Raw genomic sequence first — 21,682 nt, forward strand, 5'->3', positions numbered from 1 at the left:
CCTTCTGCCTATATCTCTGCCTCTGTGTATCTCTCGTCAATAAATAAATAAAATCGTTAAAAAAAGAATGAGAATCCAAGGAAGCGGGGTCTTCAGTGTTAGGGGACAAAGAGAATGGACCTGTAAGGCACAGTAAATCCTTACTTGGTTTTAGAGCACCCTTTTTCCTAAATGGTGGGACACTCACAAAGGTGACAGATAACATCAAGGGATGATATCATTTAGACAGGTTTATGGTCGCTCAGAGCCACAGGGACATCTGTGGCGTTCATGGGACAGCCAGCCTCACAAAGTGTGGAGTTGGGCTCAACACAAGAAAGGGATGGTGGCCATGTTGCAGGTGGGTGTGGTGGACAAGATGTGATCATTAACCCAGCAGGGGTTTCAAGGGAGACTGGAGGCCAGAGCTTCTAGTTCATTATTCTTATGTATTGCCTGGTACAACTGCAGGATCTCAGAAATGGTAAAAGATCCAGGGTGTTAAATGCTAAAAACTGACAGTGTTTTGGAGGAAGTGGAGAAGTGCCACATACCCTAGCCTGTTCACACTCAACATGAAAAACAGGTAGGGGTGGTACGTAAGGAACAGAGTGACTCCTGGAAAAGAAGGCATTATAAACACAGGTCCACAGGTCCACAAACTTCCTTTTCTATCCTGCCCAAAATACTAAAAAGAGAAATCCTGCTGAGATATCTTGCAGAAATCCTTGAATTTCAAGAATAAGGAAAGATGCCCAGAAGTATCCAAAAAATAATCCTATCACCTCCAAAAGAATAATATATCTGGCTGACTCAACAATGGAGATCATAATTTTTTTTTTTAAATTCCCATTAGGGTCAAGAAGGCAATGGTCTCTGCTGAGCCATTAACTTGACATTATGGAACGCACTCTATCATCATATACCTGGATCATCCAAGGGACTCACCCAAATATCTATTACAAATAAGAAAAATATCCTGTTCACAAAAGCTCAGTCACTGTCTTGACTCAAGAACTCACATTGTATGCTCACGTTGTCTTCCGTCCCTGGATATCCCATTAATATTACAGTAAAGGAATTTTTTAAGGCTATAAATCCACAACCATGAAGAGGATTCAGAGGAAATCATCAGTGGACAAGAAATTTAAACAGATTTGAGGAAGTTATTGGCAGAATGGTATCTAACGAAGGGAAGCAGAGCACCACAAGCAGGAAGAAGCAGACGGGACTGAGCGGCGTGACTCGTTGAACAGGTGCAGGAGCCGTGCAGGAGCTGGGCAGGATGGATGCCCAAGACCAGGGCAATTGACTGAAAGTCTGTCAGCGACGAGTCAGGCCCTCCTTCCACTACTGTCCACTTCCAGCACGAGGAAGGCCTAGCAGCTGGTATTTACCTTGCACGAGAAAACAAGGAAAATTGAACAAACCATCTAGAAATAATTATTGTAGATGTTGTCTGGGAGAAAAGCCCTCCTCCTCCTGGCACTTAGAGGACTCCCAAACAACCAATCACCCCAGAGGAAACTGTCACACAAGCCCCACCTGTATGCACAAAGACCTTGATTAAATTCTCCACTGCTGCATTCTTAAGTATGAACCTGCAAGGATTATCAAACACTTGGAAAAAAAAAAAAAACTTATATGGGAAAGAGAGAGATCAAGATAAATAATAGTAACAAAAATATCCCAGACAGATCATGGATAATTCAGGAAATAAAAGCTAAAATTTAAAATCTCTAATTAAGGGGTGTCTGGGTGGCTCAGTTGGTTAAGCATCATTCTCTTGATCTCACTCAGGTCATATCTCACGGTTGTGAGATCGAGCCCTGGATCAGGCTCTATACCGGGCAATGGAGCCTGCTTAGGATTCTCTCTCCTTCTGCCCCACCCCGCACTCCAGCACATACTCTCTCTCTCTCAAGATATATACATAGATGTATATCTTGCCTGATTATATCAGTACCCTCACTGATCTTCCGGTTCCTCCCCTTACCTGCCATGGTCTGTTCTCTGAAGAGCAGTCAGATTGATCCTTTTTAAAAAAAGTCAGGGGTGCCTGGGTGGCTCAGTCTGTTAAGCATCTGCCTTCAGGTCATGATCCTGGAGTTCCAGGGTTGGGCCCCACATCACGCTCCCTGCTCAGTGGGGAGCCTGCTTCTGCTCATTCTCTCTCTCAAATAAATAAATAAAATATTTTTAAAAAGAAAAGTCAGATCATGTCATTTTCCTATTCAAAACCTTCCTACAGTTTTCTTTATTCAAAGGCAAAGGCAAAGATGCAAGTGGAGTTGCTTAACAGATTTGTTTGTCTAGAGCTCAGAGCAATCGTCTGGACTGGAGAGAGAAACTTGGTCATCAGCATTAAATATTTAACTTCCCTGGCTGTGAGATCACCAAGGGTAGAGAACGGAGAACCACGTCCTCAGTAACCCTAGCAATTTCAGGGTCAACATATTTGGAGACGTAGGGAAAGGGAACAAAAAGGAAGGAAGTATGAGACAGGAGGGACAGTACGAGGGAGTGGTGCCCCAACAGCCAAGCGAGGAGAATACTGCAAGAAGCAGAACAACAGAGATGAGTGCTGCTGAGAAGTCAGGTGCTAAGAAAAGGCCAGAAGGTTTGGCAGGATAGAGATAGATAATGACTTAGAGAACACTTTTCCTTTGTGTTTGAGCAGAAAGGCAGATCTTGGTTGGCTGGTGCACAGTGTGAATAGGGAATTGGACACAGGCTATACAGAGAACTCTTTCCAGAATTTTAAAGTGGAGCAGAGGGCAGCCCCGGTGGCACAGCGGTTTGGCTCCGCCTGCAGCTTGGGGTGTGATCATGGACGCCTGGGATCTAGTCCCACATCGGGCTCCCTGCATGGAGCCTGCTTTTCCCTCTGCCTGTGTCTCTGCTACTCTGTGTCTATGAATAAATAAATAAAAAAAAATAAAGTGGAGCAGAGAAGCTGACAGTAGCCAGTAAAGTCACTGTTACTGATACTAGAGCAAATCTGCCTGCTAATAGGGAAGGACTCACAAAAAGGAGGACAGTGAAGATGTAGCAGAGAGACGAAGCCAAACAAGTGGAGGAGTTGGCCTTTTCCCAAGTAACTAGAGGACAGGAGGAGAGGGCTGCTGCTACAAATATTGACCTGGTTGTAGAATGGACAGTTCACATCTGATGGCTTTTTCATTAGCTAAGCTAGAATAGGGGAAATTAGAGGAAAAATATGAAAATAGGGGTCACCTGAATCCTTGCAAAATTGACCAGTTGGGACTACATTACTGCCAGAAGCACCTAGTAGGATGTCTGACATTGAGCACACTTGGTAAGTCTTTATGAGTATCTCAAGGCAATCTGGACCTTTCTGACTGGTGTGGAAATTTGAACAGAAATTTGCACAGCAAATGGCCAAAATTTATGAGAGAAGGGAGACAGTTTGAAATGTTAGTATTTTAAGGAGAAGAGGAAGTGTTTTGTTTTTACAAAAGTCTTTATCTTAGAGGCATAGGCAAAACCTAGAAATGGAAATTTATGTGGCTGAATTGGTGAATGTCACAGTAGAAGGCTTCTAGGAGAAACTAGAATATGCCTAACTTCCAAAGTCTGTGACAAGTTAGGTAAGATGTTCCTCAAGGAGCCCTTTCTGTTGCCCAAGGCAGCCCAAACCTTTCCCAAAATGCCGAAGCAATAGAGACCAGCTTGGTGACCCGGTGAGTGGGGGAGGGGTGGATGCAGTAGTGAATGGCTGTGCGATGACTCACAATTTCATTTTGAAGAGATGCAATCGGGGCAGCAAAAATTGCAGTAGGAAAGGGAATGTTACACAAGATTCAATTCCCTGACTTATATGCTCATCAACTCTAGATCTAACCTTGGGTAGCCCTCAAACGAGAAAGCGTCAGAGCTGTGGAGTCTGGTGCAATTCCAGTTTTCCCAGTCCAGAGAGCAGGAGAGGGAGGTCCCGATGCTGTTGAAGGGTGCACGCACCCGCCAGATGCCGCCAGAGCAATCTGCTCCTCCTGCCCGCAGGCGGCGCTGTGGGGGCCGAGTCCACGCGCTGGAAAGGCAACGTTCCCAGGATGCCCTGCGTATCTCCATGGCGACGGCTGCCGCGGGGCGGGGACTGCGGGGCGGGCTGCCGGGCGCAGGCCCTGCCCCCGGAGCGGCTCTTAGACCGCCGGGACCTCCCCAGCCGCACTACGCCGGCACGCCCAGGGGGAGGGGCGACGCTCGCCGTGGCTCCCCACAGAAGCAGGACCGGCGGCCCAGCCCGGGGTCTTGGACTACGCGGACGCTGCAGGTGCCATCGGGTGTGAGCGGTGAGGGGCGGCCCGCGGTCGCAGGTGACCTCTGCGTCCTTGGTCCAGCGGGCCACCTGAGCTCGGGCACGCGCAGCCCTGGACTAAGCTCCAGGAAGCAGAGACCGATATTTTTCTCTGGTTTCCCACCCAGTGTGCGGCGGCAGTGGGCGCTCTCCGAACGCTTGTTGACTCAACCCATGAATTAATAAATGAAAGAGTCCGCACTTAGCCCTGATTCTGCGGTCAGCCCCGGGCTTTCTGGCTGTTGCAGTTTCCCTGAAGCTCAGCTTGCATGTTACTGAGTTGCAGAATGGGAGAAAGTAGAGCAGAGGAGGTTATGGCTGAGAAAAGGAAATAAGTCCCGCAGGGGGACAATTCTAAATTGCAGTCATAGGGACTGTCACTTTAACAGCAGTTGTTCAGAAAATGCTTATGATGGCCCCAACTCTTATTTTAGTTTCAATTTTTTCAAAGACCCCCCCCCCCCAGGGGTGACAGTAGCTCAGTTTCCTGATTCTTAGACTAATTTGAAACAGTGTTTCCCAAGAAATGTGATAATTTCTTACTGCCTTTTTTCACTAAGGCAAAACAAAAACGAAAAAGATATTAAAATAAAATCCTTAGTGATCATAATCTAAGTCCCTCATCTTATGGGTAAGTGATTTACAGAGGGGTGGAAGTGAACTTGCTCCAGGTGACTGATAAAATACAACCTCCTTTTCTTGAATTCCAGTTCGACGCTTTCCTTCCTTTCCTTCAACAAATAATGCTGGGATTTCTTTCCTTTAACAAATATTTTTTAAAAATTTAAAATTTATTTATGAGACAGAGAGAGCACACAAGCCAGGAGAAGTGTCAGAAGAGAGGGAAAAGCAGATTCCCCGCTGTGCAGGGAGCCCAATGCTGGACTTGATTCCAGAACCCTGAGATCACCACCTGAGCAGACCCTTCACCAACTGGGGCACCCAGGTGCCCGTCCTCTAACAAATAATAATAGCAATATTGCTTCTCTTGGGTTGTTACTGCCTGATCAACCTTCTTTTTTTTAATTTCTTTTTATTGGAGTTCAATTTGCCAACATATAGCATAACACCCAGTACTCATCCCATCAAGTGCCCCTCAGTGCCTGTCACCCATTCACCCCCACCCCCTGCCTTCCTCCCTTTCTTCCACCCCTTGATCGTTTCCCAGGGTTAGGAGTCTCTCATGTTTTGTCTACCTTTCTGATATTTCCCACTCATTTTTCCTCCTTTCCCCTTTATTCCCTTTCACTATATTTTTCCACTTGATGAGTTCGTATTTATTTTTTTAAGACATTGAAAGTTCTGGAAAATTAAATTTTTTAAATATTTATTTATTATTTATAAATTTATTTTTCATTGGTGTTCAATTTGCTAACATACAGAATAACACCCAGAGCTCATCCGGTCAAGTGCCCCCCTCAGCGCCCATCACCCAGTCACCCCCACCCCCCGCCCACCTCCCTTTCTACCACCCCTAGTTCGTTTCCCAGAGTTAGGAGTCTTTCATGTTCTGTCTCCCTTTCTGATATTTCCCACTCATTTTTCCTCCTTTCCCCTTTATTCCCTTTCACTATTTTCTATATTCCCCAAATGAATGAGACCATATAATGTTTATCCTTCTCCGACTGATTTCACTCAGCATAATACCCTCCAGTTCCATCCATGTTAAAGCAAATGGTGGGTATTTGTCGTTTCTAATGGCTGAGTAATATTCCATTGTATACATAGACCACATCTTCTTTATCCATTCATCTTTCGATGGACACCGAGGCTCCTTCCACAGTTTGGCTATTGTGGACATTGCTGCTATAAACATCGGGGAGCAGGTGTCCTGGTGCTTCATTGCATCTGTATCTTTGGGGTAAATCCCCAACAGTGCAATTGCTGGGTCGTAGGGCAGATCTATTTTTAACTCTTTGAGGAACCTCCACACGGTTTTCCAGAGTGGCTGCACCAGTTCACATTCCCACCAACAGTGCAGGAGGGTTCCCCTTTCTCCACATCCTCTCCAACATTTGTGGTTTCCTGCTTTGTTAATTTTCCCCATTATCACTGGTGTGAGGTGGTATCTTATTGTGGTTTTGATTTGTATTTCCCTGATGGCGAGTAATGTGGAGCATTTCCTCATGTGCTTGTTGGCCATGTCTATGTCTTCCTCTGTGAGATTTCTGTTCATGTCTTTTGCCCATTTCATGATTGGATTGTTTGTTTCTTTGGTGTTGAGTTTAATAAGTTCTTTATAGGGATCCCTGGGTGGCGCAGCGGTTTGGCGCCTGCCTTTGGCCCGGGGCACGATCCTGGAGACCCGGGATCGAGTCCCACGTCGGGCTCCCGGTGCATGGAGCCTGCTTCTCCCTCTGCCTGTGTCTCTGCCTCTCTCTCTCTCTCTCTGTGACTATCATAAATAAATAAAAATTTAAAAAATTAAAAAAAAATAATAAGTTCTTTATAGATCTTGGAAACTAGCCCTTTATCTGATACGTCATTTGCAAATATCTTCTCCCATTCTGTAGGTTGTCTTTTAGTTTTGTTGACTGTATCCTTTGCTGTGCAAGAGCTTCTTATCTTGATGAAGTCCCAATAGTTCATTTTTGCTTTTGTTTCTCTTGCCTCTATGGATGTATCTTGCAAGAAGTTACTGTGGCCAAGTTCAAAAAGGGCATTGCCTGTGTTCTCCTCTAGGATTTTGATGGAATCTTGTCTCACATTTAGATCTTTCATCCATTTTGAGTTTATCTTTGTGGATGGTGTAAGAGAATGGTCCAGTTTCATTATTCTGCATGTGGATGTCCAATTTTCCCAGCACCATTTATTGAAGAGACTTTTTTCCAGTGGATGCTCTTTCCTCCTTTGTCGAATATTAGTTGCCCATAGAGTTGAGGGTCCACTTCTGGATTCTCCATTCTGTTCCATTGATCTATGTGTCTTTTTTTGTGCCAGTACCACACTGTCTTGATGACCACAGCTTTGTAGTACAACCTGAAATCTGGCATTGTGATGCCCCCAGCTATGGTTTTTTTTTTTTTTTTTAATATTCCCCTGGCTATTCGGGGTCTTTTCCGATTCCACACAAATCTTAAGATGATTTGTTCCAACTCTCTGAAGAGAGTCCATGGTATTTTGTTATTTATTTATTTATTTATTTTTAAGATTTATTTAATTTATTTATTTATGATAGTCACACAGAGAGAGAGAGAGAGAGAGAGAGAGAGGCAGAGACATATGCAGAGGGAGAAGCAGGCCCCATGCACCAGGAGCCCGACGTGGGATTTGATCCCGGGTCTCCAGGATCGCGCCCTGGGCCAAAGGCAGGCGCTAAACCGCTGCGCCACCCAGGGATCCCCGAGTCCATGGTATTTTGATAGGGATTGCATTAAACATGTAAATTGGCCTGGGTCACATTGACATTTTCCCAATATTAATTCTTCCAATCCATGAGCATGGAATATTTTTGTGTCTTTGTGTCTTCCTCAATTTCTTTCAGAAGTGTTATGTAGTTTTTAGGGTATAGATCCTTTACCTCTCTGGTTAGGTGTATTCCTAGGTATCTCATGCTTTTGGGTGCAATTGTCAATGGGACTGACTCCTTAATTTCTCTTTCTTCAGTCTCATTGTTAGTGTATAGAATTGCCACTGACTTCTGGGCATTGATTTTGTATCCTGCCACACTGCCAAATTGCTGTATGAGTTCTACATTGCTCACAATCTTGAGAGACATTCCAACTCATCTGAAGAAGAAATCAGGACAGAGATAATAACAAAATATAGAGACTTTTCTTTGCTATTTATATATATATTTTTAAAGGTTTTAATTAATTAATTTATTTATGATAGTCACACAGAGAGAGAGAGAGAGAGAGGCAGAGACATAGGCAGAGGGAGAAGCAGGCTCCATGCACCAGGAGCCCGACGTGGGATTCAATCCCAGGTTTCCAGGATCATGCCCTGGGCCAAAGGCAGGCGCCAAACCGCTGCACCACCCAGGGATCCCGCCACCCAGGGATCCCCACTATTTATATTTTTTAGTTGAGTGATAGTGTTCCAACTTGCAGGTGAAAGTGTAACTTTGGTAGGTCAGTTTTACCACTTGATGTTATTATAGACATCACATCCCTCTTCATTTATTGACCTCACATTCATGTTACTACAGACACGATTTTAAACACAAGCTGATAAATGACTATTGGAGCATTTTATCACATTTTGTAGAAACCAGTCTCCTTTCCCTTCTTTGTGCATAAGCAGGGCTGTAAGGTTTGAAATGTCTCCCTAGTTTTGAGCATATTCTCTGGCAGCATACTTAGGCCCGGGACCCACACAAGCCTTGCAAGATTCTGCATTCCACCATCCATGATGCTGTGCCTAGTACACACTACCTTCCCTGTTACGTATTTAACTAGTTTCCTTAAAAATAATGACAAAACTTTTTATTTGTTGTGAAGGGAAATCCATGTACTGAAAGTAAAACAAGATAGTCAGCAAATAACCCTAAAAGTACAGTAGATCAACAGACTGGTCACGGAGAAATGCGCACGTCACCAGCTATGCACTCAGCACTGCCTGCATCCTGAGGTCTTCTGCTGGTGTGTGGCTCTGCCTATTTTCAAACTCCGTTTCACTTGAGCAGTACAGGATGTGCTATTCTTTTTTTTTTTTTTTTTTTTAGGATGTGCTATTCTATGTCTGGTTCCTTTCACTGAATTTTCTGCATCTGAATCTCCTCTGAATTACCCCCACATGGAATTGACCTTGACTTATAGGACTTAATGCTGTCCTATTGTGCATGCATCCTACAAGCGTCTCAAGACATTAGTGTCAATTCAAGACTGGGCTCTTAAAATAGCCTTCAATTGCCATGTCTTACGTGTCTTTCTGATGCAGGTGTACGTGCCTTTCTCTTTCCCTACTAGAAGTGGAGTTGCGGGGATCCCTGGATGGCTCAGCGGTTTGGTGCCTGCCTTCAGCCCAGGGCATGGTCCTGGAGTCTCGGGATCGAGTCCCACGTTGGGCTCCCTGCATGGAGCCTGCTTCTCCCTCTGCCTGTGACTCTGCCTCTCTCTCTCTCTGTCTCCCATGAATAAATAAATGAATAAAATCTTTAAAAAAATAGAAGTGGAATTGCTGGGCTATGGGAAACCCACATGTTCTTATTTTACTAAACAGTTTAATACTTAACCATTGTCCAAAGATGCTGCTTTAATTCATGCACTGCCCCAAGTCCCCTTGTTTTCCTACTGAAAACTGAGTTTTCCTTGTTTGATGCTTATTTAATGACAGAATCATGCATGTTAAAATTTCAAGTGCATTTGCTCCACATGGGGCTCCCTGCTCTGGGGAGTCTACTTCTCCCTCCCCCTGCCTGCCCTCTCTGCTCATGTGTGCATGCTCTCTACTTCTCTCTCTCTCCCTCTGCACTCCTTCGTGCAAATAAGTAAAATCATTTTTAAAAATTACAAGCATGTTTAAAAACTATGTAGCTGTGACTTTTTACTTTGTCTATCTAGAAACTGAAAATCAAGGGAGGAAATACAAAGAAATGTATCTTTGGATTGAACAGGTTTTACCTTCCCAGCTAGGTTCTATGATTCTCATACTTCATCATTCTAATGTGTGCCATTCAGTATTTTCCCTGTGTGAGTTTGTCCTCTGTGATCTTACAAGGTCTCCTGGTAAGATGTAAGACACCGTGTAAGATGCAAAATATGTTTATGAGCATGTCCTCAGATAGCATCTGAATGTAGACTTAACTTCCAGTCTTATACATACAACATAGTTTGAGTTCCTTCATGTGTGATTCTACTGGGTTTTTCAATTGACTTATCACTGATAGTATTTTTTTCCTCTGCTACTTGCTGTCTTCTTCAATTTGAAAAATCCAAACGGTGGGAAAAGAAATTCTAATCCTTTTTTTTTTTTTTTTTCAGATTTCTTTCTTCCCTGTACATGTTTTTTTTGTGTGTGTCTGTTGTTATGTTATACTGATTACGGAAAAATAATCAATTTTTAAAAAGTGGTTTTAGGATTTATTCAGTGAAGAGCAGTTAAAATGTGGTTTCAGTGTTGAAAACATTGAGTACTATGAGGAAGATTTCATTCCACTTAAATACAAGCAAACCATGCATTTTATTTTCATTTTAGATTCAGATATTTTAGCAATATCTAATTTTAGGAAATGATTGAGAAAGATGATTTTTTATTGTTTTCTTTTCATGGCATGTTTACCTTGGCTTCTAACTGATTCAAAACCCTAGTCTCTCTGATGTGAAGATAGCGATCTCTAAGCCACAAATAGAGAATGATGATTTGGGGAAAAATGGTTAATGAAGCTCTCTGTTATAGCACCACAACCTGTGAGGATGAGCAAGAAACCAAGTGTCACCAAGTTACTAATGAGGCTTCAGCTCTGGCACACAAAGGGCTTAGAAGTCCTCATCTGTAGTCTCACACAATCAGAAGCTCAGCAAACCACAAATCCATGACTTTGTTAATCCAGTCAAATAATTTGGACCACACAGTGAATCCACCCTGAAATCTGGAAAGACAGGTGAACAAGAGGCCTACACCCAAATCTGCTTACCTGAATACCAGACCTGCATACTGGCACATAAACGTTAATTTTGACAAATTGCTGGAGTCTGTAAAGCCTTGTGATGGTGAGAAGGCCACATTTTGGGGGTCCCCACACTTTCATGAACTGCGCCAGGTCCAAATGGTGAAAAACCTAGAAAAAAAATATTCTCTGGATCTGGCATGGGGAGATGTAAAGTAACTATGATGAAATATGCCCAGAATGTTCTTTGACAAAGGACTACCCTCCAGGAAAAGACCCAACCAGAGATTATCTCCCACTCATGCCTCCTGCCCCCTCCAGCCTCCCTATCTCACCTGATGGATGATGGTCATGGCCCAGGGTTGGGGACACCCAAAGTCTGAGATTTACCATAAGATAGTAGAACATTGCCTCTTCCCTTAGAACATGGCAAATGACCAGAGTTAGAGAGAGCCCTGCATAGTGATAAAAAGATAAATTCTCCAGGAAGGCACTCCATCCTTACTGCACAGAGTGTTAGAAACGTGGCACAAAAACTCAGAACCACAATGAGAAGTAGATAGATCCTCTGATACAGGGGATAATTCAAAATCCCTGCTGGTGTGGATAGATCAAACAGGTTGAACATTTCTAAGAATGCGGTCGGCCTGAAGGGGACCACCAGCCTGATCTGATAGAGGTTTCTGGACTACTCCATCCAATAAGAGTAGAATGCACATTCTTCTCAAGCTCACATGGTACCTCCCTCTGAACAGACCACATCTGAGTCATAAAACACACCTCAACACAGGTGTTATACAGAAATAAGGCAAGGTATACTCTGAGACTACAATGGGATGAAACTAGAAATCGGTAACAGAAAGATAACTGAAAATTATCTGAATATTTGGAAATTAAATGATGAATTTCTAATCACATGGGTCAACAAAGAGATCCCAAGAGCAATACATTTTCTTTTCCTTTTTTTCCTTTACTTAAATGACAGTGAAAAATACAACTTAAGAAATTGATAGCCATGTCTATGTCTTCCTCTGTGAGATTTCTGTTCATGTCTTTTGCCCATTTCATGATTGGATTGTTTGTTTCTTTGGTGTTGAGTTTAATAAGTTCTTTATAGATCTTGGAAACTAGCCCTTTATCTGATACGTCATTTGCAAAAGACATGAAGAGAAATCTCACAGAGGAAGACATAGACATGGCCAACATGCACATGAGAAAATGCTCCGCATCACTTGCCATCAGGGAAATACAAATCAAAACCACAATGAGATACCTCCTCACACCAGTGAGAATGGGGAAAATTAACAAGGCAGGAAACCACAAATGTTGGAGAGGATGTGGAGAAAAGGGAACCCTCTTACACTGTTGGTGGGAATGTGAACTGGTGCAGCCACTCTGGAAAACCGTGTGGAGGTTCCTCAAAGAGTTAAAAATAGACCTGCCCTACGACCCAGCAATTGCACTGCTGGGGATTTACCCCAAAGATACAGATGCAATGAAACGCCGGGACACCTGCACCCCGATGTTTCTAGCAGCAATGTCCACAATAGCCACACTGTGGAAGGAGCCTCGGTGTCCATCAAAAGATGATGGATAAAGAAGATGTGGTTTATGTATACAATGGAATATTACTCAGCCATTAGAAATGACAAATACCCACCATTTGCTTCGACTTGGATGGAACTGGAGGGTATTATGCTGAGTGAAATAAGTCAGTCGGAGAAGGACAAACATTGTATGTTCTCATTCATCTGGGGAATATAAAAAATAGTGAAAGGGAATAAAGAGAAGGGGAAAGGAGAAAAAATAAGTGGGAAATATCAGAAAGGAAGACAGAACATGAGAGACTCCTAACTCTGGGAAACGAACAAGGGGTGGTAGGAAGGGAGGTGGACGGGGGGTGGGGATGACTGGGTGATGGGCGCTGAGGGGGGCACTTGACGGGATGAGCACTAGGTGTTATTCTATATGTTGGCAAATTGAACACCAATAAAACATAAATTAAAAAAAGAAATAGATCCATGCAAACACAGTCAATCGATATTTGAAAGAAGGACAAAGGCAATTCAGGAGAAAGTTTAGTGTTTTCAGCAAGTGTTACTGGAACAGCTGGATATTTATATTAAAAAAAGTGAATCTAGTCACACACCTTACAACTTTTGTAAAATTCGCTCAGAATTGATTACTAACTTAGAGGTCAAATGAAAGCCTGTAAGAATCCATGATGAAAATCTAGGTGGCATTGAGTTTGGCAGTGAGACTCAGACTGAGAACCCATAGTACAACCCATGAAAGTAAAAGTTATAAAGTTGAACTTTATTAAAATTAAAGACTGGCTCTGAAATAGACAGTGTCAATAAAATAAAAACAAGTTACAGAATTAAGAAAAAATTACAATACATACACCAGATGAAAGAGTTGTATGCAAAATATAGCACAACTCTTAAACCTCAGCAGAAAGGACATGCACAAAAAGAATATTTTAAAAATACGGGTGAAGGTCTGTACTGACTCCTCATCTGTGCAGATATGCAGATGGGAAGCCAGCTGGTAAGAAGTGTCCTCTGTCATTGTAAGCTGCATCATCAAGCAACGATGAGACACTACAACAAAACCATTAGAGGGGCTAAAACAAAAATAAGTAAACACACAAACCCACCAAAACAGACACTACTGATTGCTGATGAGGCTGCAGAGCAACAACAACCATCTATTCATGGCTGGGGGTGTGAAGGAATACAAAATGGCACCACCACTTGTAAGGTAGCTTCATCATTTAATCAAAGCTGAACCTAATACTGACCATCCAATCCTTCTATCACACTCCCAGAGATTTACCCAAATGAGTTGCAGACTTTTGTCCATGCAGAAAGCTGCACCCACATGTTTGTAGCTGCTATTCTCATAAAGCTGCCACATTGGAAGCCACTAAGATGTTCTTCAAGAACTGGATGTGTCCATGGAACATCATACAACAGAACACCGATCAGTAATAAAAAGAAATGAGCTACCATACCATGAAAAGACACAGATAAACCTTAAATATATATTAGTAAATGAAAGAAGTCCATGTGAAAGGCCACATAGTGTGTGACTCCGACATGACACTGGAAAAGACAAGCCTATAGGGACAGTGAGAATGTCAGTGGTTGGCAGAGGTTGGGAAACAGAGAAGGAAAGAAAGAAAGAAAAAGAAAGAAAGAGAAAGAAAAAGAAAGAAAGAGAAAGAAAGAAAGAAAGAAAGAAAGAAAGAAAGAAAGGAAGGAAGGAAGGAAGGAAGGAAGGAAGGAAGGAAGGAAGGAAGAAAGAAAGAAAGAAAGAAGAAAGAAAGAAAGAAAGAAAGAAAGAGAAAGAAAAAGAAAGAAAGAAAGAAAGAAAGAAAGAAAGAAAGAAAGAAAGAAAGAAAAAGAAAGAAAGAAAGAAAGAAAGAAAGAAAGAAAGAAAGAAAAGAAAGAAAAAGGAAGGAAGGAAGGAAGGGAGAAGAAGAAAGAAGAAAGAAAGAAATAAATAAATGAAAGAAAGAAAGAAAGAAAGAAAGAAAGAAAGAAGAAAGAAAGAAAAAGAAAAGAAAGAAAGAAAGAAAGAAAGAAAGAAGAAAGAAAAGAAAGAAAGAAAAGGAAGGAAGGAAGGAAGGAAGGAAGGAAGGAAGGAAGGAAGGAAAGAAGGAAGGAAGGAAGGGAGAAAAAGAAAGAAAGAAAGAAAGAAAGAAAGAAGAAAGAAAGAAAGAAAGAAAAAGAAAGAAAGAAAAGAAAGGAAGGAAGGAAGGAAAGAAGGAAGGAAAGAAGGAAGGGAAAGAAAAGAAAGAAGGAAGGAAGGAAGAAAAAGAAAAAGAAAGAAGGAAAGAAAGAAAGAGAAAGAAAGAAAGAAAGAAAGAAGAAAGAAAGAAAGAAAGAAAGAAAGAAAGAAAGAAAGAAAGAAGAGAAAGAAAGAAAAAGAAAGAAAGAAAAAAGAAAAGTAGAGTCAGGATATCTCAAGAGAAAACACGACCATGACGAGAAAACTGAACTGGACCCAAATGTATGAAGTGCATGAAGCCACATCTGTGAAGATGGCCTGTGTGTGGACCCAAGTAGTTTTGGAAATGACCAGAGAGGCCATCTGTTCCCAGGACCAGGGAGGCCCCATTCTGTTCCCTGCCCTGCATGGCCAGCTGTCCCTGAACAGCTTAGCTGGCCCATCGGGTTCTGTGCTCCTCCTGGATTCCACCGAACAGCCCAATGTTGCTGGTCAGGGCACAAGGCAGATAGGGCGCCAGGGCTGAGGCTTGCTTTAGAGGCTACACAGCAAGGCTTGGATCATAGTGGCCACGAGGTGCCTTCAAATGAGTAATAGTCACTTCTAGTCAACCAGATAGCCTGTCATTCTCAAATGAGCATAGCAAAGGCCATTTATTTAGAGCTTGTCACAGTAAGATGAACAGTCCCCATTGCTGTGTTTCCCAAAGACTCAAAGATGGGCAGGGGATGGGGAGAGCTTTACAGAGGAGAGAAGGGGATGCTCGGAGGCCCTCGGGGAAGCCACGAGACTGAGGAAACTGGAATGTTACCAGAAGTGGAGGGCCCCTCCTCAGTAGTTAGAGGAGCCTATTTGCCTTCTTTTTGTTGGTCCTAAATTGGAAGTCAGGACAAATTTTAGGAAGCTGTCAGCTACTAATCAAGACTTGATTGCTGGGTTGATTGATACAGGGATAACGATCACTGTTTAGTTTCCTGGACTGTCTCTCAAAACAGACTCCCTGCACATATGACTTAGAGATAACAGGCTGGTTTCCTGGGCTGGTGAGCTGAGAGACGGGGTGGGCCCTGGGGCAGGCTGCGGCCGATTGTGGGGGTCAGAGGTCTATTTTTTTAAGATTTTATTTATTTATTCAGAGAGAGAGAGAGAGAGGCAGAGACACAGGCAGAGGGAGAAGCAGGCTCCATGCAGGGAGCCTGATGTGGGACTCGATCTTAGGACTCCAGGATCACACCCCGGGCTGCAGGCGGCGCTAAACCGCTGCACCACCAGGGCTACCAGAGGTCTATTTTTTTTCCCCAGAGTTCTATTTTTATATGTGGTCTCTCCATTGTCTGTTTGTACAGTCTTATGTCTCTGCATGACAGCATGTGGAGAGAGAGGAAGAGGAGAGAGAAAAAAAGGGGAGGGGGAGGGATGGCAGGAGGCCCCTCAGTGGCTGGCAGGCCCTCACAGCCTCCTATGGGGACAGTGACCCGCATTCAAGGTCTCCAGCCCAGGACCCCAGGAAAAGTAGATGTGTTCTGAGTGCACGGACTTCATAACTGAATACAATAAAGGTCCTTTCAGAAAACAAAAGAAAAACTGTCCAACATTTTGTCTTTCCAGACAAATTTTTATCTTGTACATGTGAAACAATTCAACTTTAGAGTCTGTCCTCCGTCTCCGGGAGCATTTGGAGCCAGCAAGACACATGTCCCATCTCCAATGTGAGCAGAGGCCCTGGGCTGTCACACATGGAAGCATTTGAACCCCAAATATAGTGGCCGTCAGTGTGTATACGTGGGGCGGCTGCCGGGGCCCTGGTCACACAGTTTCTCATGGAATAATGCATGTTGCCTCAGGTCAGAAGTTCATCCACATTAATTTGTTGTTGCACGTTTGGGGGAAAGAACTCTGTGAATAATCAGATCTCTTGCAAAATGCCTCTGTATATTCAAGAGTCAGTTGTAAAATGTTTCTGTTTTGTGCTAAAAATATATGATTAAAGGCACTTCTACCATAAATGGACTTACTGTGGTGACATTTATACTATATCTAGATATTTTCTATAAAAAGTCTTTTGATCATGAAAATGAGCTTTATGCCATTCGTTGGTATATTTACTACCTAATGACCAACATCAACAATAGTTTTCTTTTTAATACTATTTTAAAATAAAAGGAAAAAATATCCTTGGCAGGGGGTGGGAAATAATTTCGAATCTGCATATGAATTACAAATTAGGGATAATTAAAAATGTTTTTGTGGCTGTATTTCAGGGACAGTGCTTGCCACTGGATGTCCAGCTGCGCCCGGATGCACGCAGGCCTCTGCTGGCTTTCCCAGGAATGAGGACTGACTTCCTGCCACCAGCCACACTCTCTGTCCAGAATCCTCCACGACATTTTCCTCGCTCTTTCTGTGGCCCTTGAGAAGACTGACCCATGCCTCCATGTTGAGTACAGCCCAACACTGTTTCTGGGATTCCTTTCCAACCTGTGACCTCTCAGAAGCCCTGGGTTTATATTTCTGGATTGTCTATAGCTGAATGGGTTTTCAAGACAAGTCTGTACGGTTTCACAGGCCAGAAGATGGGTCCTGGCGCCCATGGTGGGTGCTGTGAGCCAAGTCGGGGTCCAGAGAGTAGAGGGTCTGGAGGCTGCACCCCCGAATGGTTTCAATTCAACAAATGAAGTGCCAGGTATGATAGAACATCATTCTCTTAGCGGAGGGCTCAGAAATACGGGGAGACACAGCCCGAGGACTTCCAGGCCAGCCCGGGGAGCAGAGGGTGTGAGACTGTCAGAGGGCTGCATGCACAATGGGTGGTGGAAGGTCCAGGGACAGATAATGGACATGTAGGAAGAGGTGGACCTTCGTGGAAGGCAGGTGCAGGAAGTAGAACTTCCATGGGTGGGATGGATGATTGAGTTGAAAGATTTGCTTCAAAACCATCCAGCTAACCATAGTAGAACCTAAAGATGCTGGATGAAAATCGGTTGGTCCCACTCATATTGCATTGGATGACTCTTTGGGGAAACATGACCTTCTCTGTTACTATGTGTTTTGATGAATTATTTCCTTTATTGCATGTTTGTCTGCGGAACACTCACCCTGAGCCAGATCCTGCTCCAGGCCTTAGGGCCACATAAGTGGATAAAACAAGACTTACATGCTTTCTCAAGATGTGGATTCCAAGAGGGAAGTAGATATGTAAATAAAAGGTAATATAAAAATATCTTTGAGGGAGACCTGGGTGGCTAGGTGGTTGAGCATCCCAGGTCGTGACCCCGGGGTCCCAGGATCGAGTCCCACATTGGGCTCCCTGCATGGGGCCTGCTTCTCCCTCTGCCTGTGTCTCTGCCTCTCTCTCTCTCTGTGTCTCTCATGAATAAATATTTTAAAAATATACTTTTGGACTTGTCTCCATCTTCACCTGGTGGAGATAGGAATTAAGAGAAATGCATTAACATCGGTCATGTGCTTGTTACATGCCCAGCACCCTGACTGTACACACCTTTGTGCAATTTACAGCCGGTGGAAATGGCAGATGCTGCTGTTCTGACTTGCTGTAAAGAAACCACACGAAGTGCAGCTCAGGCAAGGGTATTAATCTAGAAACCACTCATGAGGGTGACTGGAGATGGGACCAACATAAGAAGATGTGGGAACAGGAGAGGCACCACTTACCACGGGCGGACCCAGGAATCTTAGTAACAAAGTGTTTGCAAAAAACACTGTAGAGAAAATTTACAAAATGTCTCTGGAGAATTTATAGGGTAAGTCGACCCTCCACCGTGGGGAGAGTCAGGGTCACAAACGTGTCACTGAGTCCTACATCGGTGTAGGATTCTAAACATTTCCAAATGAGTAGTGGGGATTAGAATCCATGCCTCTGGGATCGCACTCAGAACAGAAACACTCAGAGAAGGAATGAGGAGTTTATGACAAAGATAAAGGAGAAGACGGGCTGATGTACGTCAAGACTCTTTCAAGGCTCTAATGAGATTAATCTGGAGATTGACACATGCATCAACAAAACAGAGAAGCAAGGCCAAGATTGTGTGGATGTGTAAATATATATAATAAATATAGAAAGAGATGTATTAATATGTTCATTTATGCCAAACTTCTCATAGAATGTTTAGAAATACACTTCACGATCTCTTGAAAAAGAAGGGCTGACTTAGACAATAATATGACAGACACACCTTATAGAGAAAGAGAAGGAAAAATCAGTCCAGATCAAATCTCAGTACTTCTCTTTGAGGAACATGCTGTAAAGAAAGCTGAGAGAGCCATGGCAGGTAGCCGTTTGGGAAAAGACATCTGTGTCATACATGACAGAGGGATCAGTATCCAAAATACTGAAAGAACTTGAGGAAATTAATTGGAAAACAAGCAGCCCCATAGATAAATTGTCAAAGTGTGAACAAGAGTTTCACATGCAAGGAATCCTGAAAGAGTAATGGGAAGAGTCTCAGCCTCACTGTGAGCAGCGGTGTGGGAGCGCGGCGGCCCCGAGAGCGTCCCCTTGTCATCAGACAGGCAGGAGGACAGCGAGGTGCTAATTCCGGGGCAGCTGAGTCCAGGGGTGGGTATGCTGCCGGCTCCAGGGCCGCACACGGTACAGGGGGGAGAAGCAGTGAGGAAATGCCCAGCAAGTTCGGAAGGGCACAGACCCTACACCGGGCACGTCCACCTGCAAAGTCACCCCCAGTGAGTCCAGCTGGTGGCAGTACTGACGCTGGGTGACGTCTCTGTGAGGGGAAACTTGGGAGCAATCCCAGCGCCCAACGCTGGAGAATAGGTCTGTGTCTGACCTTAGGAAGCAGTGTGCTTGTGCATCATGTGGCATTTGTCTCCTTGTGACCGGCCCATGTCACTCATGGAAGGCACAGCTCCTGGCGACTGCTCGTGGGGGTGGGGGAAGGACCCAGTGTGCCGGAGTGGATGAGACTCCTCTGGGGCGAGGGCTCTGTCCACCGTGCGGCTGCCTGCCTGATGGTTTTGTGTTGGGGTTAACAGGTGATGGGCGGGTTAGGGATGCTCAGGGGAAGGTGACGAAGTCAGGTCCCAAGGGCTGCTCTTTAGAGACCCACGTGTCTCCTGGAGACTTCCAGCAGGCACTTGACTCTGTGGGTCTGGAGCTCAGCAGAAAGGCCAGACACACAGGTCAAGTGTGGGAATCTGTAGCTCATGAGAGTGTACAGGTGGTCATTGGAGGTTCTGGATTGAAACTGTTGCAAGGTATATCAGCTTTCGTGTCTGCGTCCTGGGGAGAGACCATGCCGTCTTGATGGGTCTCCCAGCTTTGCCTTTTGGGCCCAGTTCCTAAGGCTTGATCCCTTTCCATCCTGGCTCCCTGCTCTCCGCCTCTGCAGGTGGCGGCCACGTAAAGTCCAAGCGTCCCGCTGTGCCCACACTGTGCAAAATGTGAACACGAGGGCTTTGAAGAGCAGTCACAGAAATGCCCGCTCAGCGGCCGCTCCAGCCTCCCCACACCCCACAGACTCAGCTCCAGAGGAGTGAGTTTGGGGACTTGAGTAATTAATTGAATGGAAAAGAACCCAAACTGGTTAGGGATGAATTTGAAGTTAGCTTCTAAGTTGTGGCCAGTTACTGGGGGCGGGACGGGGTGGGGGGATGAGGGGGTGGTGGAAGAAATATCTTGAGCATGACGTTTTATACAAAAAAAAAAAAAAATCCATACAGAGTCAAGTTTAACTCCTGAAAATGAAGGAAAAGGCGAGGGGTATGAGTGTGTCCCCTGCATGCTGAGGTCACCATGACACCTTGCAACTTTGAGGAAGAGAAATGCTTCATTATGGGTGAAAAGAAGCCACTTCTGAAGCCACTTCAACACCCCCTGGTTGAGCGCTGAGCCCAGAAGACTCGGCCGATGTAGCCCTGGGGGCTTACCTCCTGCAGAGTAAGGGCTTCCCTGGCGGAGGGTCTTGGGACAGGTGGGGCGGGGAGTCAGGAGGACTGGCTCTCAGGCTCAGCTCCACCCCACCTGGACAGGTGCTGTGCCCTTGGTTTGGTGTTTCCCGTGAGATTCACAGGCTGGGAGCACGAGATGTCTGCATGTCAAGAACTGGATCTCGCTGAGCACCTGCAAAGCCGATGTGCGTCCCGTGGGGACGGACACTCAGCTCCGCCATGGCCTGGGCACCGTCGTGCTGTTTCTGTTTCTTTCTATCCCTTCGCTGTCTGTGTGTTTGGGGACGTAAGCACCACATGCAGAGCAGGTGGTGGCCCAGATGCTCTCCGGGGTAATCGGAGCTTCCAGAGGGTGGCCCTCAGATGGCTGCCAACCATCGGATCCCAGGTGTCTGCCTGGCCTGAGGTCACCGACTGAAACAGCCCCGGGGCCAGACTGCTGCCTTCCCGGCACCCCGGCAGCCCGGGACAAGGAGGTTGTCACTGAGGCTCACTGTCCTAAATTAAGTGCTTGTGAGCTGTTCAAGTTGTATTCCATGAAAACAGGGTCATGAAATTAGGGCTTCCTCAGGGAAAGCCACATGAGCACAGACCGACTAACCGTGGGTGTGGTGCACACCAGGCCGCCACGCGTCTGCTGTCCAGCTCCCCGAGTCCTTGGGTAAGGGTACACATGACCTGTGAGTCCACACATGTGGATTTTCATGACAAGGCCCGGGGGGAGGGGGGGAGGACGCTTTGGGGACTGGCGAACAACGCAGTTGTGTTGGTAGGGCAGGGCAAATATATACAGTCTGTATTCCTTATTTGTAATATGTATTTTTATTTATTAATGCTTAAGTGCTGTTTGGTAAGTTTTCTTAATAAAATTATTCCTGATTTTACTTTTTTTTTAAAAAAAGATTTTATTTATTTATTTGAAAGGGAGAGAGAGAGAGCATGAGCAGGGGTTGGGGGGGCAGAGGGAGAAGCAGACCCCTTGCTGACTGGGGAGCCCGACATGGGGCTTGATCCCAGGACCCTGTGATCATGACCTGAGTCGAAGGCCAAGGTTTCACCGACTGAGACCCCCCAGGCGCCCCTCACTTTGTATTTTAACAGTGGGAACATCCGGAGACCTAACATGTGATCCTCATTCTTACTGACATTAAAATAGAAATGAAGAGTCACTCTTT

At 44.6% G+C, this 21,682-nt stretch overlaps 1 protein-coding gene across 13 annotated transcripts; it reads left to right on the plus strand.

Moving 5' to 3' along the window:
• Nucleotides 1-4,065: 4,065 nt before the first annotated feature.
• On the plus strand, nt 4,066-21,440 carry LOC144284793 (uncharacterized). 13 transcript variants are annotated; one of them, XR_013353216.1, is made up of 7 exons: nt 14,765-16,426; nt 16,844-17,018; nt 17,148-17,265; nt 17,688-17,788; nt 18,099-20,092; nt 20,280-20,496; nt 20,589-21,440. XR_013353216.1 is itself a non-coding variant. In XM_077849846.1 (2 exons), the coding sequence occupies exons 1-2, from the start codon at nt 4,070-4,072 to the stop codon at nt 16,921-16,923; spliced, it is 303 nt and encodes a 100-aa protein (XP_077705972.1). In that variant the 5' UTR covers nt 4,066-4,069; the 3' UTR covers nt 16,924-17,624. The 13 variants fall into 13 exon arrangements, 1 of the variants encoding a protein (XP_077705972.1); XR_013353209.1 differs by adding an exon at nt 4,066-4,273 and having other exon boundaries at nt 16,191-16,426; nt 16,844-17,788; nt 20,589-21,434; XR_013353210.1 differs by having other exon boundaries at nt 14,766-16,426; nt 16,844-17,265; nt 20,589-21,437.
• The last annotated feature ends 242 nt before the right edge of the window (nt 21,441-21,682 follow it).

The sequence above is a fragment of the Canis aureus genome, chromosome 15 (assembly GCF_053574225.1).
Source record: "Canis aureus isolate CA01 chromosome 15, VMU_Caureus_v.1.0, whole genome shotgun sequence".
NCBI classification, from domain to species: Eukaryota; Metazoa; Chordata; class Mammalia; order Carnivora; family Canidae; genus Canis; species Canis aureus.